At 39.1% G+C, this 20,681-nt stretch overlaps 1 protein-coding gene across 4 annotated transcripts in view; it reads right to left on the bottom strand.

Moving 5' to 3' along the window:
- The window catches only part of ptpro (protein tyrosine phosphatase receptor type O), a 326,955-nt gene that overhangs the window by 67,966 nt on the left and 238,308 nt on the right, over positions 1-20,681 (bottom strand). For all 4 annotated transcript variants that reach the window (XM_051920277.1, XM_028808094.2, XM_051920278.1 and 1 more), the window contains one exon: positions 15,325-15,445. In XM_051920277.1, the coding sequence (XP_051776237.1) occupies positions 15,325-15,445 (121 nt within the window). The remainder of the gene's footprint in view (positions 1-15,324; positions 15,446-20,681) is intronic.

The raw sequence follows: 20,681 nt of genomic DNA on the forward strand, positions 1-20,681 counted from the left end.
ACATACACAGTCCATATCAGTATCGATATCCAACATGTTTTTTCTTCCCATTGAGATCTTTTTTTGAGCAGTTTATATATATAGATATATATATATATATTGATGGGTCACATATTTTAAAATATGCCTACCCCATAACATCTATCAAATGATGCTTACATAGGAGATGAGACAGACCTCAGAAAACAATCAACTCCAACCTGACCCTCCCATTCACCTGACACAGCCTTCCTTATTATTGTGGTGTATCAGAAAGTACAGCGTGTATCCTCTCCAGATCAGGCAACAAAATAGCACATAAACCAGCAATTACTCTGCGAACAGTCCTTTTTAATGCCAAAAGCTTGAAATTTGGCAGTTGAGACATGGGACGTAGTACACAGTATACCATGCAGTGAATGCTCAGCTGTATATGTTGGACAAACATCTAAAACACTTGCAATATTTATACAAGAACATTACAGTACTGTCAGAAGGAAGGACCCACGGTCTCTGACATATGCACATACAAGTTCAACTGGGACACGGTGTAAGTAAAATTCAATGCTAATACAAAAAGTGCCAGAGAGCTGGCAGAATCGTAGCTATAAAACAAAAACACAATTAACAGACACTTGGACATGAACTCAGTATATGTAGGATTAAAAAGAAGAGCATCCACATATTAAATAAGACTGCATGACCAACACTCTCCAAACCCCACCTTATTAACCCATCCCCCCATCTCATTTGGTATATATTGCCTTTGCTTCCTGTGTGTGTAATCCTTTTCCACTGATGACGTCTGATGGTAGGGATTGAAAGTTTAGGAATACAAAACTATTTTAAGATACATGACTCATCTTCTCCCTTTGTGGATTTGTACCTACAAATATGCAAACCATATCACAGACCTTTGCTTATATACAGTAGTGTGAAAAACTATTTGCCCCCTTCCTGATTTCTTATTCTTTTGCATGTTTGTCACACAAAATGTTTCTGATCATCAAACACATTTAACCATTAGTCAAATATAACACAAGTAAACACAAAATGCAGTTTTTAAATGATGGTTTTTATTATTTAGGGAGAAAAAAAATCCAAACCTACATGGCCCTGTGTGAAAAAGTAATTGCCCCCTTGTTAAAAAATAACCTAACTGTGGTGTATCACACCTGAGTTCAATTTCCGTAGCCACCCCCAGGCCTGATTACTGCCACACCTGTTTCAATCAAAAAATCACTTAAATAGGAGCTGCCTGACACAGAGAAGTAGACCAAAAGCACCTCAAAAGCTAGACATCATGCCAAGATCCAAAGAAATTCAGGAACAAATGAGAACAGAAGTAATCGAGATCTATCAGTCTGGTAAAGGTTATAAAGCCATTTCTAAAGCTTTGGGACTCCAGCGAACCACAGTGAGAGCCATTATCCACAAATGGCAAAAACATGGAACAGTGGTGAACCTTCCCAGGAGTGGCCGGCCGACCAAAATTACCCCAAGAGCGCAGAGACGACTCATCCGAGAGGTCACAAAAAACCCCAGGACAACGTCTAAAGAACTGCAGGCCTCACTTGCCTCAATTAAGGTCAGTGTTCACAACTCCACCATAAGAAAGAGACTGGGCAAAAACGGCCTGCATGGCAGATGTCCAAGACGCAAACCACTGTTAAACAAAAAGAACATTAGGGCTCGTCTCAATTTTGCTAAGAAACATCTCAATGATTGCCAAGACTTTTGGGAAAATACCTTGTGGACTGATGAGACAAAAGTTGAACTTTTTGGAAGGCAAATGTCCCGTTACATCTGGCGTAAAAGGAACACAGCATTTCAGAAAAAGAACATCATACCAACAGTAAAATATGGTGGTGGTAGTGTGATGGTCTGGGGTTGTTTTGCTGCTTCAGGACCTGGAAGGCTTGCTGTGATAGATGGAACCATGAATTCTACTGTCTACCAAAAAATCCTGAAGGAGAATGTCCGGCCATCTGTTCGTCAACTCAAGCTGAAGCGATCTTGGGTGCTGCAACAGGACAATGACCAAAACACACCAGCAAATCCACCTCTGAATGGCTGAAGAAAAACAAAATGAAGACTTTGGAGTGGCCTAGTCAAAGTCCTGACCTGAATCCAATTGAGATGCTATGGCATGACCTAAAAAAGGCGGTTCATGCTAGAAAACCCTCAAATAAAGCTGAATTACAACAATTTTGCAAAGATGAGTGGGCCAAAATTCCTCCAGAGCGCTGTAAAAGACTCATTGCAAGTTATCGCAAACGCTTGATTGCAGTTATTGCTGCTAAGGGTGGCCCAACCAGTTATTAGGTTCAGGGGGCAATTACTTTTTCACACAGGGCCATGTAGGTTTGGATTTTTTTTTTCTCCCTAAATAATAAAAACTACCATTTACAAACTGCATTTTGTGTTTACTTGTGTTATATTTGACTAATGGTTAAATGTGTTTGATGATCAGAAACATTTTGTGTGACAAACATGCAAAAGAATAAGAAATCAGGAAGGGGGCAAATAGTTTTTCACACCACTGTATATATATATATATGGCGGCACGGTGGCGCAGTGGGTAGCGCTGCTGCCTCGCAGTTGGGAGACCTGGGGACCTGGGTTCGCTTCCCGGGTCCTCCCTGCGTGGAGTTTGCATGTTCTCCCCGTGTCTGCGTGGGTTTCCTCCGGGCGCTCCTGTTTCCTCCCACAGTCCAAAGACATGCAGGTTAGGTGGATTGGCGATTCTAAATTGGCCCTAGTGTGTGCTTGGTGTGTGGGTGTGTTTGTGTGTGTCCTGCGGTGGGTTGGCACCCTGCCCGGGATTGGTTCCTGCCCTGTGTTGGCTGGGATTGGCTCCAGCAGACCCCCATGACCCTGTGTTCATATTCAGCGGGTTGGAAAATGGATGGATGGATGTGTATATATATATATATATATATATATATATATATATATATATATATATATATAAATATATATATACTGTATATAGCAGCTTAGCGAAACACCTGAATAGTAAAGTTGTCTGTTTTGATTACATCATGCATTTACAAACCTCTGTTCAACGGATATTCCTTACAAGTCTTTCACCGTTTTCATTCATCATTACGCATCATGCATAATTCTTGTGTTATGTTTATTGCTGCTTCCCATCTTGGCGTTCAATTCGCCATTGACAACTGTCAGATCAAGACGTGGAATTTCCTTAACTTCTGCTTGTAGTTGTTCATAAAGCTGGTCTTTCTCTTCAGTGTCACTATCATTTGTTAGTGTATAGCACTGAATTATTGTCATAGTCACTTGCTTTCCTTTCACCCTAATTCTCATCAATCTACTGTTCACTGGTTTCCATTCCAACAAACATTTCTCTAAGCCTTTCTTCAAGATTATCTCTATTCCTTCATGGTGTTGATAAACTTCTCTGCCCGAGTACAAGATTATTTCTCCAGTAACCGTTTTTAACTTGCCTGATCCTATCCATCTGCTTTCACTGACACCAAGTATGTGTAGGTTGTATCTCCTCATCTTTGCTGTTACCTGTGCGAGTCTGCCTGTATCATACATTGTATAAACATTCCACATTCCTATCTTGGTCTTGGTTCTCGCTGTGTTCAGAGCTTCCCTTATCATGTCAGTAGCTTTCTCTTGGCTTTCACTACTACCAGTCATATAAGCCTCACATAGAGACTCAGGAACGCCACTGCACACAGCTGTAGACGGTTTTATTATTGCTGTTTCAGTAACAGGGATTTTTTTTTTACCAGTCAGTGTCATTGGCCCTGAGCTGAACCTCATTCATCAAGCTGCCTCCCCCATTTTGCCATTCCACATCTGAAATATTGCTAATCCGATGAAAGGACCCCTTATTCCCACATCCCCATTCATCAGGGATGACTTTACCTTAGGCAGGCAATCTACAATTTAAAGAGTTTGTTATTTTCTTGTGAATTGTTACATATGCATTATTTTCACTTTTACTTTAAAAAGTTTTGTAAAAACAATACTTGTTTCTTTATTTCCTGCCTCGCGCGAGGTTACATCTCTTTCTCCCCAGACGTATAATGCTGCTCGTGTTGTGAAGGGTGTTGCGGCTGAACGTACGCTAAGGATATGCTTTAGGATCATTTGCTGTCTTTTTGCTGCTTGCTAGCTTCCTCTTCTGCCTGTCGCATGTCGTTGTTTTAAGAGCTGGGAACACATGATGTTTGCCTGCCAAAAGCAATCCAACAACTGCTAGCTTAGAGGTCTGATGATTTGTTTTAAATGATGGCTCACTGCCTGGTCTCGTGTGATGTTGTAAAAGCAATACCTGTCTTTTATTTCTGGCCACGGGCGTGGTTGAATTCTTTCTTGCAGGATATATAACGCTGCTCACGTTCGGTTGGGGTAGCTGCTGTCGCAGCTTTCTCCACATGTGTATAGTGCCGTTTTTGGTTTTTTTTTTGAGCCTTTCTAATTTCATTGGTTTCATAGTCTCTAACCTGCTCTGCATGTGTTTAGCGTCAACGTTTGTAAACGTCTTTATGAAGTTCTACTTTCTTTTATTCATTGTCTTTTAACTCTGAGCCGGATTGGACGTGCTTTTTTTTCAATTCCACTTGTTCCAGGCTGATAATTACTTTCCTTATTTTCTGAATTTGTACCTCGATTATTCTTTTTGCTCTTTTTTCTGTCCAACGCATTTGAGTCTCATTTCTCTGCGCCGATTGGACGTGCTTTTTTTCCATTCCACTTGTTCTGGGCTGATCATCATGTTCCTTATTTTCTAAATTTGCACCTAGATTATTGTTTTTCTTTTTAGCATTTTTTTCACTCCATTGCTTTTGGGTCTCTTTTCTTCATGCTTTTCTTTCTTCTTCGTTTAATCGTCGATGTTTCATTTCTACCCTATTCATTTCTACCGTATTGACCTTACACACTTTATATGCACTGAGAGCCCTGGAGCTGTGTGTGCTGCATGACTGCCTTTACACTACTGATTTGTTTTTTTTTTATATTGCTTGTAAGTAGGGTGTGTCTTGCAAGACTCTCATTCTATGTTCCTGTGAGACACACCGTGGCAGGTCTCTTTCGTCTCGCGGGTCTTTAAATTATCTTCCGAGAAGATCACGTATCGTAGACTATCAGGACAGGGGACAGGATTTCTTTTTATAATAAAGAGAAAGAATTCAAGTGCTTAGTTTTATTTTTTTTAAGTTTGAATCATAATGTTATTCAAATCATCAAAAAACAAAACTTTCAATCAAGGAGAATGTTTGGGCAAAAATAGTAACTTTTTTTTCTTCAATAACTTCTGCTTAACAATCTGAACAAGACAGCAATGTAACCCATGCATATATTCAAAATAGCAGCTTTGATGTTACACAATGCAACATGATGCAGATGAATAGGGATTCAAGATTCAAGATTCTTTATTTGTCACATGCATAGTTAAACAGGACAACATGCAGTGAAATGTATCCTGATCTGCTTATTAAAAACTGTGCAAAGTTAGACGAATATCAGTTAGATTAACAAGAAGTTCTAGATTGAAAGATACAATATAATAGAACATAAATACATAAGTAAAATTAAGTGAAATAAAGTAAAATTACTGTAAGTGTTAAGGTGCAATAGTGCAGTGATTATTGTGCAAAACCAAAGTTAGACAGGTGCATAGTTAAAGGACAGACCAATTCCAAAACAAGGCAAGGGTAGACGTCATGGTACAATTACAGTCCAGTCTAAATATGTGGAGATGTCATGGATGAGATGGCATGTTCTGATTTAACAGTCTTATGGCTTGAGGATAGAAACTCCTTCTAAGTCTCTCTGTCCTGGCCAGGATGCTACAAAACCTTTTGCCTGATTTTAATATGAAGCAGATGAAACAGCCTATTGCTAGGATGAGTCTTTGATAATCCTGAGAGCTCTGGTCCTGCATCTTCTGGTGTAAATGTCCTGCATAGATGGTAGAGCTGACCTGCAGCACCGTTCCGCTGGACGGATCACTCTCTGTAGGGCTTTATGGTCCTGAACACCGCAGTTTCCAAACCAGGATGTAATGTTCTGTGTCAGAATACTTTCCACAGCGCCAGAGTAGAAAGTCTTTAAAATCCCTGAAGAGACCCCAAACTTCCTAAGCTGTCTGAGATGGTAGAGTCTCCGCTTTGCCCTTTTGGTCAGAACTTGGATGTGTTCAGACCATGACAGGTCCTTGGAGATGTGAACCCCCAGGTATTTAAAACTGTTCACCCTTTCCACTGGAGTTCTGTTAATGATGAGGGGTTTAAAGTCCCGCTGCTGTCTCCTGCTGAAGTCTACCACCAGCTCCTTGGTTTTGCTGATGTTGAGCTGGAGGCAGTTTTCCTGACACCACAATGTCAGGTTCGCAACTTCATCCATGTAGGCCGTCTCATTGTTGTTTGTGATAAAGCTCAGTACCACCGTGTCATCTGCAAAGTTCACGATAGTGTTGGAGGAATACATGGCCGTGCAGTCATGGGTGTAGAAGGAGTACAGCAGGGGGCTAAGAACACACCCTTGTGGAGCTCCTATGTTGATGGTGATGCTGTTGGAAACACAGTTACCAACCCTCACTGCCTGTGTTTTGCCTGTGAGGAAGTCCGGCACCCATGCACACAAGAGGTTGTTGAGTCCTAAGTCCCTCAGTTTCACAAACAGTCTACAGGGTATTATTGTATTGAATGCTGAACTATAGTCAATGAACAACAATCTCTCATAGTTCCTCTGTTTCTTGTCCACATGGCTGAGGGTGGTGTGCAGGACGGTAGGTGAACTGGGGTGGGTCAACGGTGCTTGGGATGGAGGATGAGATGATGTCTTTCAGTAGCCTCTCGAACTCCTTCGTGACTACTGATGTCAGTACAACAGGTCAGTAGTCATTCAGGCACATGGGCTTATTGTTCTTTTGAACAGGAACGATTGTGGATCATTTGAAGTACATAGGAACCACAGACTGCACTAGAGACTCGTTGAAGATGGTGGTGAGTACTCCAGCTAGTTGGTCAGCGCAGCAACACAGCAGGCGTCCAGAAATGCCGTCTGGTCCTGCCACCTTCCTGATGTTTACTCGCTTCAGTGCTGCACGCACATTGCGCTCTGCAATGCTGATGACATCACCGTCCTCCATAGTCAGGCAGTACTTAGCGCTAGCTGCGTAACCAGCCTCAAAACGGGCGTAAAACGTGTTGAGTTCGTTAGCAAATGCAAATGCAGAGTCTGCGCTTACCATCGCGTGAGATTTTCCTTTGTAGTTCGTAATGGTGTGCAGTCCATGCCACATTCTCCGCATGTCACCCTGTTGAAAGTATTCGCTCCTGATACTGGTGTTTGGCGTCTTTCACTGCACATCAAACGCCGTATGAAGCCTCTTTTTGTACTTTTGTACAAATATTGAAAATAATTATAACAGTGAAATACAATGTTTAGATCATGACAGCAATCCAAAAATTATCCCTTTAGCCATAATATCAGCACAATAAAAACTATTTTACATGGCCAATTCAATAATCCAAACTTTTGACTTTAAGTTCTAGCTACTCATCAACCATAACAGGATAAACCTGAAGCATAAGGTTAAAAAACACACAAGATTGCACAAGCTCAAGCAAAATACCCAAAAAGATGATTACACCTGGAAAGTATATGATTTTTTTCCTATCAACTATCTTGGACATTCTTATTTCCTCTCAGCTTAAAAGCACAGCATGAAGTACGAGGAAATAGTTTAAAAAAAAAAAAATGTCTGATCAGTGATATGGAAACATAGAAGAACGGTAGTTATGAATTCAGAACAGGAATTGCCATTGCATAGCAGAATTTAAGAGCCTTCTGATAATGTATAGTTGTCTACAGTTGGTCATTTGTACTACATATCACAGCTATGTACACAATTGTAATGCACAAAGCTTCAGTCAGATTCTAAGCAAAGTTTTGACTTTATTGAGTACGACATGTTTGATGAAGGACTTGAGGCTACACTTGATTTGTAAGTACTGTTTAGTATGACACTGAAGCGTTGTGGCATGCAGTTTTACAGTTCAAGAGTCATGGGTTCAATTCCCATACCTGGAGACTGACTGCTGCCCATTCTCCCTATGTCAGTTTTCTGAGCAGGGCACTTTCACTTTCAAGTTAGAGTACAAGCAATGTTTCAAAAATTTTGAAAGGTAAAGTTTGGATGAGGACATAATTATACATACAGTGCATCCGGAAAGTATTCACAGCGCATTCCACATTTTGTTATGTTACAGCCTTACTCCAAAATGGATTAAATTCATTTTTTTCCTCAGAATTCTATACACAACACCCCATAATGACAACGTGAAAAAAGTTTGCTTGAGATTTTTGCAAATTTATTAAAAATAAAAAAACTGAGAAATCACATGTACATAAGTATTCACAGCCTTTGCTCAATACTTTGTCAATGCACCTTTGGCAGCAATTACAGCCTCAGGTCTTTTTGAATATGATGCCACACGCTTGGCACACTTATCCTTGGCCAGTTTCACTCATTCCTCTTTGCAGCACCTCTCAAGCTCCATCAGGTTGGATGGGAAGCGGCGGTGCACAGCCATTTTAAGATCTCTCCAGAGATGTTCAATCGGATTCAAGTCTGGGCTCTGGCTGGGCCACTCAAGGACATTCACAGAGTTGTCCTGAAGCCACTCCTTTGATATCTTGGCTGTGTGCTTAGGGTCGTTGTCCTGCTGAATGATGAACCATTGCCCCAGTCTGAGGTCAAGAGCGCTCTGGAGCAGGTTTTCATCCAGGATGTCTCTGTACATTGCTGCAGTCATCCTTCCCTTTATCCTGACTAATCTCCCAGTCCCTGCCACTGAAAAACATCCCCACAGCATGATGCTGCCACCACCATGCTTCACTGTAGGGATGGTATTGGCCTGGTGATGAGCGGTGCCTGGTTAACTCCAAACGTGACGCCTGGCATTCACACTAAAGAGTTCAATCATTGTCTCATCAGACCAGAGAATTTTCTTTCTCATGGTCTGAGAGTTCTTCAGGTGCCTTTTGGCAAACTCCAGGTGGGCTTCTATGTGCCTTTTACTAAGGAGTGGCTTCCGTCTGGCCACTCTACCATACAGGCCTGATTGGTGGATTGCTGCAGAGATGGTTGTCCTTCTGGAAGGTTCTCCTTTCTCCACAGAGGACCTCTGGAGCTCTGACAGAGTGACCATTGGGTTCTTAGTCACCTCCCTGACTAAGGCCCTTCTCCCCCAATCGCTCAGTTTAGATGGCCGGCCAGCTCTAGGAAGAGTCCTGGTGGTTTTGAACTTCTTCCAATTACGGATGATGGAGGCCACTGTGCTCATTGGGACCTTCAAAGCAGCAGAAATTTTTCTGTAACCTTCCCCAGATTTGTGCCTTGAGACAATCCTGTCTCGGAGGTCTACACACAATTCCTTTGACTTCATGCTTGGTTTGTGCTCTGACATGAACTGTCAACTGTTGGACCTTATATAGACAGGTGTGTGCCTTTCCAAATCATGTCCAATCAACTGAATTTACCACAGGTGGACTCCAATTAAGCTGCAGAAACATCTCAAGGATGATCAGGGGAAACAGGATGCACCTGAGCTCAATTTTGAGCTTCATGGCAAAGGCTGTGAATACTTATGTACATGTGCTTTCTCAATTTTTTTATTTTTAATAAATTTGCAAAAATCTCAAGTAAACTTTTTCCACGTTGTCATTATGGGGTGTTGTGTGTAGAATTCTGAGGAAAAAAATGAATTTAATCCATTTTGTAATAAGGCTGTAACATAACAAAATGTGGAAAAAGTGATGCGCTGTGAATACTTTCCGGATGCACTGTATATAGTTACGACTTGTTTACTTTTTGCTGCAGAGTGACGTATATAGTAGTGTGTGTATGTGTGCATGATTTTATATATATATATATATATATATATATATATATATATTTTTTTTTTTTTTTTTTTCAAAAAAAATTATAACTGCTGCTGCAATACTTATTTTGAGAGATCGTTAAGGTGATTGGGACTAAATATTTCCAAAAATGGGAACACCTTGTACCAAACAGTATAACTTTGCAAATCTGTGGAATATGACATCTAAACTTGCCACAAAAGAAAAATATTAATTAAGACATGTGGCAGACGGCCGGGACCCATGCCCAGCCAGGACGCCCCTTTGGCACTGGATCCGGGGGAGCAGCCATGGGATGCACATTATGTCCAACGGAACACTTGGTGGCAGCCCCCCTGGGCCGCATCGGGCCACAATTATGTTACACCGGAGCTCATTCCTGTTGGGCTCCGTGGCCACCGCCAGGGGGAGCTTCACGGCTTCCTGAGCCCATGTGGGCTGTAACACAGCCCTACCCGGAAGTGCAGCCTTAATTAGGTTAATTATCACCTGAAGCACTTCCAGGTGGGCTATAAAAGAAGCCTGCAGCCACTAATCAAGGTGCCAGAGTCGGGAGGAGGACGACAAAGCTGCCTGGGAGGAGTGGAGGAAGAATTAGTGTGCTTTTTGTATTTGTTGGTGTTTTTGGGACTGTGCTGTGGCTGGGGGACACGGGGAAGATGTGCCCTCCAGCTGAAGAAAAATAAATAATTGTTTTATTTTATGTGTGCCTCCTTGTCCATCTGTTTCGGGTCGGGCCCCAAGAGAGCGCTTTTGTTACAGACATTATACAATGTCTTGATTATGTTCTGTAAAATCCAATTTTTTGGAGAGAAATCCCTAAACCACCATTTTTTTGTGTTTTATTTACTTGATATTGGTGTAAATAAAGGTTTTTAATCATAAATACCTTCTTTTGAAAATGTGTTGTACTTCCTTTATCACAATAAAGGAGTAATAGCTGTTTATTTTTGAGTATGTAATTAGCAATAATCCTGCGGTGGGTTGGCACCCTGCCCAGGATTGGTTCCTGCCTTGTGCCCTGTGTTGGCTGGGATTGGCTCCAGCAGACCCCCGTGACCCTGTGTTCGGATTCAGTGGGTTGGAAAATGGATGGATGGAATTAGCAATAATAGCAAAAACCGCTAGTGCATAAAGGGTTAAAGTAACTTTTGCACCTTAAAAAGAATATGGATTAAAAAAATGTTGTACAGTTTTAGAAAAAAGATTTTTCAAAGCAATGAAATGAGTGCCTTTTGCGAATTTCTTTAATGCTTTGCCATTGTCTCCATGACTGTGACTTTATTATTGACATTCTCGTTTACAATTTTAATCTCCATCACTGTCAAATAGCCATAGCTCATCAATTAATTAATGGACAGATATTTTTGGTTTCGATTTATTCACTCAGTTTCTTCCTTGCTCATTGTGTCTATATAAAAAAATCTGCAATTATATGTGTACCGTTCTGTATTTGATAATACAAAAATAAGTTGTATTGTACTACTATATTGTAACACAACTTGTGATAGGATCCACTGATATTTGTGTCAATAAATAGCAAGGTGCCAATAGCGGATTCAATAAACCAGAAGGTCAACAATACATTTATTGGATCTATTACAGTATATCGAATGCTTTTACTTCATATTTTGTATATATATATATATATATACACGTGTGTGTGTGTGCATATATATTGTATACATAAATCAAGGTCAACAAGCAAGTTAAAAACTGTTCCATCAGTATTAAAAGGATAACTCTGGTATTTTTTTATTCAACACTTTTCCCAAGAATCCTGAACCATTACCTATAAATTTATTTACCTATAAATCGATCCATTACATATCAATTAAAAAAAATTAATATGTCTCTAGTGTCTTACAATATTCTAATTTCACCAAACATACCTTCTGTATTTGTGGTGTATGTTTATTAGAATAAAACAAAGGTTTATGTTTTTGCTTATCTTTTTGCAGCAACTGGTTTGGGTGGAGTTTTCATATAAATAATGGTCAGTGTACTGTAACAGGAGCTATGGTGCATATCTGAAGCACTGGATTAGACCATCAAAAAGTAGTGTGCATGTTTGTAATTAGTTAGTACAACATTGCCTTTCAGGTGCAATGGTTGCCTAAAATAATAACAGCTTTCCACTGCCGAGTGCTGATTACAGCATCTTAGGCTTTGCCCCTGACCTTATTTGACATAAGAGTGTAACTGAAAAAATGTAAACTGGAATTAACAAAATTAAAAGAAGTAACAAATACAATATAACTAAGAATTTAACAATAATTAACAGAAACAAAACTCAAAACAAATTACATAGAATCAAGAAAAGTAATAAAATACAAAAGAGCAATTAAACTAGACCTATCAATAATGCCCACATAAAACTATGACACCACCCAAGATTCTGAAGACCACAAGGCTACTTCAACATCCAAAGACATTTTACTCAAGTTACATCCAACAATATTTACAATATAAAAATTGCTGGGTCGTCCTGCTTGCACTTTGCCATGTTGAACTTTTTACATATTGAGTATCATAATCTTTCTTATTTCTGTAGTCCTCCCCACTGCAGCACCAGACTGCACTTTCCCCAGTCAGGAAACTGGCCCCCATCCCTGACACGTGTAGTCTGAATGTCTCTAAAAGGAATCAGCCATGCTCAATCTTTGCTCCAGAGTAACTTCCCTAATTTTGCAGTGTGCTCATAAAAACCTAGAGCTCACTGCACATTCACATTTGAGACTTTACATACAATATTATTACCAGGCCTCTTGTAATATTACTACCCTAAGCACTGTAACTAGAATTACAAATCTTGCTATCTTGGGATTTGGTTAAATCACTTAAGGAAAGTACCATACTTAATTTAAAAATGTACCTAGCTTAATTGTGATTTAAACAAATAACCAGTAACATTTTTTTTGAATAACATAACATGCTACTTAAGATGTAATTGCTAATTGCTATTATAACACTTCAGAAAATTGTAAAAGTGAATGGAACAAAGTTAAAAAATATTTAAAAGTGAGAAGCAGAATCAAACCTCTAGATGTGGTTGCTTATTTCATTTAAAGAAAATGTTTAAACTTCTTGTACTTATATTTATTTTCGCAGTTTATGATTAGAAGATGAATATTACAAAGTATAAACAAAATTAACAGTAGAATCCGTGAAGCCTACGAAAAAACTCATAATCCTGGGCCGCCTTAAATTCCTTCGCACCTCTCCATTACCATCTTTGTTTTGCAAACATGTTGATCAGCACAAGCAGCAAGCAAACTGCTATCCCATTCCCTCTTCTCCACAGTTCAACTCGGGGAAAAAAGTTCTCCTAGTCTTGTTTATCTAGGTGCGAGATACCTGGAGTTGTATAGGGTAAATAATATATTGTTATTTGGAACACATGCATTTCATGTGTGTTCCATGTCTACAACGATCTATGTAAATGTAGGATGACGGGAAATGCGAGAAATGCTAAAACAGAAACTTTTTGCATGCTATAGTACTAACGACAAAATTTTGACATGAAGTGTATAATGTGTGAAGACTGAAGGTCGGATCTGACACTGCTGTTTTCAAATAAAGATGTGCTATAAAAGAGGTGAACTCAGATGAGAATGAGGGTTCCACATTGGAGAAAGAGAACAGAAGCCCTTCCTGTAAGAAACATCCACTTACACATAAGAACAACGCAGCTGCACCAGGTATAAAGGCGAAAGATGGCACCGTTTGGATGCAGCAAGAGGTCGGCCGTTGTCCTGCCAGTCAATCTGCCACACACATGTCCTTCAACGAAACATCAAGGCATGCTGAGCTCGCCAAGGTATCATGCAAAGTTCTGTTTGTGATTATGTTTTATGATGCTCTTTATATGAAAAATATTTATATGTTACTTATATAAAAGTCACAGTTAATGCTATTTACCTATATTTATTTACTTATCTTCCTACAGCGTAAAGTCAGAAGTAGACTGCAGAGCTTCCTGTGTTTGATCGACATGGGCATGCTGACAAAGTACATGTGCAATGCTACTTCAGTACGCGAATGACTTTAGCTGCAGATGGAAGCTCACACTTTATGCAACTGTTGTTATGGTTCTACCTTTGTCCAGAAACGGCTCCATAAGGGATGACTGGGATATTTTTCTGAATAAGGAATGGTACCTTATTAAGTGTACCTTTTGTGAAAGTGTTTATTTGATATTTGGACTTCAGTCTTCACACATTATATACTTTATGTTAAAATTTTGTTGTTGGTACTATAACATGCAAAAAGTTTCTGTTTTAGCTATGTGCTCAACATTTCTCACATTTCCTGTCTTCCTACATTTACCCAGATTGTTATAGATACGTAACACACATGAAATGCATGTGTTCCAAATAATGACATATTATTTACCTTATACAACTCCAGGCACTTCACATCCAGATAAACAAGACTTGAGCTGGGAAAACTTTTTGCCTGAGTTGAGCTGCAGCGGTGGGGAATGGGATAGCAGGTTGCTTGCTGCTTGTGCTGATCGACACCTTAAAAAACAAAAGATTCTGATGAAGAGCTGCAAAGGAATTTAAGGTTGCCCAAAATAACGAGTTTTTTTTCGTAGGCTTCAGGGATTCTAGTGTTAAATACATTTAGGTATTTAGCTAAGATACCACATCAAATTGAATTCCATATATGAAATTTATCCTTTCATGCCTCAATCTATTTTTAAATCAGTTTAATCCGATCCCAGACTTATAGAAACCAAAAGGCCATCCTGGACGGGCACCAGTCCATCACAGGGCTGACTCATACACAGTCTCACTCACTGAAGTGGGCCACTTTGTTACAAATGAACATGAAGCAGTGGAATGAAAACTCAACTCTTTTAATTTATTCTTAACTTGTACATTTCCATTTACAATCACACAGTGCTACATACATTTACAAATATCTACAGAAAACAGCATGCAATAAAACATAATAAACAAAGCTGAATACATAATCCTGTGCAATACACATAAAAATATATTAAGACATTGATATACCTATAGACTTTTTAGGATCAGTTTTTCAAAGCTTCTGAAGTATGAATTCATCAAACTAAAGTTTGAAGAGAAACAAAGTTTTCTAATTTACCCAAACTATACAAAAAAATAAAACCCAGGTCATTGGGAAAAATCCATCTACCTTTGGGCAGTTGGTGGTCCTGCAACTCTCATGCATTCTACAATGATGAACAGCAAAGACCACATACAAATGTGACATAAGCACACTCGCCACAGTGTGGAATCTCAGTAGCAAATTAAGAACACTGAAAGGTAAACCTGCACTTCAAATCACTGCCAAAAATCTCATTCTTGACAGCCTACATAACAGCTTGTGTATGAGTATGGTCATACTCAAATCCTTTACTCCTTTGGGCCTGTACATCATGTACAATACTGATTTACTTACCTGGCCATCTGCAAGTGCTTCCTCCTCAGGACAATCAGGATGAGGAGAAGCAAGCCAATAAGAAAGATACTCAAAACTGCCAAGACAGATATCACCACAATATTAGGATTCATCTCTGCCACTGGAAAAGAAAAGGAGTTTAGAGAAAATGTTATTACTAGGCACACCACAACTGTTGCACTTGTTTTTTGGTCAGGAAAACATTAGTCATCAGGAGTTAAGCAGTAGAAACAAATTTTAAGTGAAAGAAGTGAATCGCAATATTAAACAGGAACATGCAGTAAGAAGAGATAAGGAACAGCTGAGTCCACTACTGGAAACACACTTTGTGTAAACTGTACGCAGTTGTAGGCCTCAACTATATGGGGAAGGTAAAGGCATCAGCTTAGGCAGCAGTTAAACGCCACAATTAAAAATTCGGACTGGGATCCACTTAGCTTAAAGAATCAATGCCAGTCATTTTTATGGTTGGGACCTTTCACACTTGCACAGCAGTTAAATGGCAACACAAGTGAAAATTACACAGGGAAATGTATGGAGTATTGGCAGTTCTCTCCAGAGAATAGCGATGGCCTCAGCTGATTTCAGAAGAGGACATAGATACTTAGATGGTTTCACTAGCTGATCTAGCTATTAATGTAACGCTGAAGGCTTGAGTCAGGGATAAAGTAATAACTCCCATTAGAGCTAAGATTGATATCCTTTCTAATCACACACTTGTCCATTAGTTGTCTAAAAACATCATGTCCTATTCTTTATTCAGAGGCTTTGGCTGTTTTTACTAGCTAGTCATAATTCTGAATGTAGCAGAAAAATGTTTATCAATTTTAATGAATGAGTCTCTCGTTAGAGGTTTTAAAATTTAACTTATAAAAGTAAAGCAAAGCCTGAAGCTAAAAGCTAAAGTGAATAAAGATCTGGTGGTGATGCGTGAAAGATAAAGGAACAATACAAAGAAAAATGCAGCTGTGCTGTCGTGGTCCTAATATGTATAAGCGAGCTAGAAAAAAGATTAATAGATGTATATTAATTCAGTGGACCAAACACCACAGTTCTAGATAAGCTTGCCATCCTACATTTGAAAAATATGTGTTATGTAAATTAACATTTCTGAATTGTTCCTGTATGAGTGAACATGGGTGTGTGTATTACTGAGCCTTGCAATGGATTATTGCTGAACCCTACATTGTGACTAATGCTGCTGGAATAATCACTGGCTCTCCGATTAAAAAAGATCAAATCAATGGAGAATGTATAAAATAAAATAAAAAGGCTGAATAAAATAAAAATGAAGGGTAATTTGGCAGTTTAACTATTTACTTCACAAAGAACCAGTTCCAGTTAGACTTTTCATTATAATCATTAGAGACTTAAAATTGAATTTAGCAGTTAAAGTGTATTGCTTTCTTCTTGTTTACAATTTTTTAATTTTTTTTATTTATTGATATATAGTCATGAGTCAATTTTCAGTTGGCTGAGTCAAGGCCATTCATACTTGAGGGCCATAGGAAAACAACAGGGTAATAATGTTCTAGAAACTGCAAAAATATGCTACTACAGGGCTGCAAAGACTTTATGCCTTTTGTTTACCATGTACTTGCGGCAGCGCTACTGGCCATAGAATGATATACTCTGCATAGAAGCAATAAAAAAAGTGGTGGTGGAGCTACTTAGGGTTCAGTCTTTTGGCGGTCTTCCTTGCTGTAGTGATGTTGAATCCAATAAAAGAACAAAAACTAACAATAAGAAAAATATATATATATATATATATATATATATATATATATATATATATATATATATATATATATATATATATCTCATTACGCTCACAGAGTTATAATCTTTGGTGCACTGGTTGGCAGCATTTTTTTAAGTTGTACTTCATGTAGCTCACAAGTCTTTTTTGGATCTGATCTGTGCAGATGGTTTGCACCTTTTTCTTCCATCAAGAAGATAGAAACTCCTTGCAAATAGAAATAAATCTGTCCTTATTATTTCACAGGGTCTCATATTTTCTGACTCTTGGAGGGCTCTTTAGGATTTGTTTTGATCTGCACTGATCCACGTGGCCAATTCTTATGCATTTGTCCGGCACTGCCTTCCCTTAGGGCTTGCTTATACTTACTACATCAAACCGGCGTGCAGACTGCAATGTAAAGCGTGCACACAGTTGGCAGACAAAACATATTCATACTGGTTGTGGCCTGTTCGATCAACACATTGATAGTCTCCTAGTCAGTAGGTGACAGTGTGTGCTCAGAGTCACGTAGCTAATAATGTCGCATAACAGGACTGGTGCTAAAGCGTATGCATGCCCTGCATGAAGTTATCGTCTTCCTTTTCCCTGCCAATGCCCGCTGGTGGATGTGTAAAGCACATATGCAAGAACTGCCTGACTCATGACTCTCGACTCATTTGATTCGTGAATGAGTCACTACCCGAGAATCAGTCTAATGATTCTCATTCATTTGATGCATGAACAAATCATTACATGCTGCACATTTTGCATTCACTTGTGATTCTGAATTGTAACATTTTATTTTAATTATGCATCTGTGTTGTCATGCTTTGTGTACAGAAACAGGGTAATGGCATATGTGTTATCATATTAAATATATATTGAATTATATATTTATATAAAATTAATCATATATTTATAGATAATAAATATTACCAAAAAATGTACCATCCCAAGTGCTTTTACTTGATTCATATTTATACTGTTCCACCTCAGGTTTATCACAAAAGCATTTACGTAATAAAAAATATTTTCAGCTGAAAACAGTATTTCAGCATGTTTATTATGATAATTTTATTAACTTTGAAGGGCTAATTTTATTTATGTATTTATGGTTTGATATCACCATATTGGTGTTGTCTGGATTGTGGAAAATATTGTGAACTCAGTTTGTAGTTAGAAAAAATTCAGTGTGTGGCTGGTGCTTGCTGAGTTTTCATCATGTGCTATGTATGGAATGTTTTATAACTATATGGGCAATGCAGATGCCACCCTGTGTAGCCAAAGTGGTGAGTTTTGAGGAGAGCCTGGTTATGCTCATGCCAGAATGTTGAGTGAAGGGCTGAATATAGGGGAGGGGAGTCTTGCCTCTGCGTCTGACATCATTGTAGTCACACAGCCCTCAAGCCCAGTGCAAATGCGTCAAGTATAAGGTAGCTTGGCATTCGGCCACCAAGACTCAAGTATCAATTTGTGCTACTCTTTGCCAATAGTAAAAGTATGAGTACCACTGACCCACACCAGACCCTCAAAGCCTTAGTTGAATTGACCTGTACACATTATGATCGACATATGGCCAATCTGACATACAGCCAGTCTCAAATGGAGCTGTAAGTGAATGCATAATTATACTCATTCATTTCTAATTTATTATTTTTCATTTTGAAGTTTAACCTAATAACTGCAGACAGAAGCCTACAAAACAGGAACTTCTTACTCCTCGCTAAGTGACATAAACAATGTATAAATTCTTTGAAGCCTGGTGGATTAGGTCAGCCAGTCAATTTCGTTCAAGTGATCCAGAAAGAAAGTAATTTAATTTCTATATACCCCTTTCCCACACATTTTAACTGCAACCTTGCTGCAATGCCGACATGGGGACTGCAATTCTCATTAACCAGTGGGCTGTGCTCAATGATTTGATTGGCACTCACAAAGATTAAATAAGAGCAACAGGAAATGCAACGTATAATCTAAAAAGGGTTTATGTAGTGTTGCTAAACCCTTAAAGAGCAATCATCCTTTCTTAGCAAAAAGAAAAAACCTTAAACTCCTGAACTCAAATACCTGTTTTTAGTAAGTTTCACTGTTATAAATTTTCACTTGAAATGTAATGCACTGGAAAGAAAACTTACCTTTTTTACTTAATATTTTTTCAACAGCTGATGGAAATGCTGTTTTTCATTATGGATATGAAGAAAACAGGATGGTGCTTTTGAGTGAGTAATAGTAATTTACCAGTAACCCCGCGATTCTCGAAAGAATCGCAAATCCAAGAATGGCAATCAGTTTCTGTTCTGTCCGATATTTGGAGGAAGGAAATATCATGGAGGGTGGGTGCGTCCTGGGAAATTTTTTATTTAATTAAATAAACACATTTGTACTAAAGCGATTTCTTTTTGGAGCTGTGTCTCATCTGGTTCTGGTGTTTCAGAGGCGCGTTGTAGGCGCCTTCATTTATTTTTGTTATCCATGCAGTCTCTTTTTTGTTTTTCTATGGCTGTGTCGTCAGCCAGAAGTCGTTTGCTGACGGCGGCGGATTCGCGTGCTTAAGTGACCATGGCGGCGGATCCGGGCATGGAGGGTAACATTACTAAACGAAGGTGGTATATGCGGTGGTGTGGGCGGTCGCGTTCGGGCAGCTGTACAACCTGGCGTGCACGCTTCACCTCAGGTTTAGTTCACAGGTCGTAGCCATACGGGCTCGTTTTTGTTTTTCTAATCGTTGAGCTGTTTCTTTTTGGAGCCATGACTCCTTTGTCTGTGCTGTTTCAGAAGCGTGTTGTGGGCGCCTTTGTTCATCGTTTTTATCCATACGGGCTCGTTTTTGTATTTCCGTTAATTGACTTACTTTTAATACTGAATTACCGTTATGTGATTCAAATATGCCACACTGACTGCTGGCACAGTTGATTAGAGCAAGTTTAGTTTACAGGTTGTGTCATTTGGGTGCCACCTACTGACTCTGGGAAGCCACTGGGTTTGACTCTGGGGCGCTGAGGCGCAGTGCGCATGCACGTCGGTGCGTCTGCCGTCCGTGCATAAATTAAACTGTGGTTTAGTAATATAGATAATTTGTGTTCTCTGAACAGCTGAAAGAAGAACAAGAAGTTCTTGTTGTTGATAGACATTTATTTAAACCCACTGTATAATGAGGCTGTACTAATGTTAGGCTTTGATGCTAACGAAGAGACTTTAAGCAGTTTTTAGACTGAATAAACTTTAAAACACCTTTGTAACATTATCAAATACCACTCTTTGTGACATCCTTTAATGCTGAGTACTTCTGCAACCTCTTTCACACTGCCACCACAAACCTCCCACCTCCCCACAACGTGGCTTTCCGTGATCCATGCTGTATGTAGTTCACAATATTATTTCTTTAAACCTGTTCTTTTCTGTACAATGCATACAAGATTCAATTCATTGAGCCTTGTAAATGTGCAGCCTGTAAACATCATTTCTGTTTGTAATAAGTAAAGTGATTAAGTGTTAGAACTTTTCTTGTCTGGCTATGGGTGTGACAAAAAAAGAAGAAGCTTGAACATACAACTGATGAAGAATATGAAATAAAATGTTTGAATAAACAACATACACAAATGGAAATCGAAAATGT

Source organism: Erpetoichthys calabaricus, chromosome 1 (genome assembly GCF_900747795.2).
Source record: "Erpetoichthys calabaricus chromosome 1, fErpCal1.3, whole genome shotgun sequence".
NCBI lineage: Eukaryota > Metazoa > Chordata > Cladistia > Polypteriformes > Polypteridae > Erpetoichthys > Erpetoichthys calabaricus.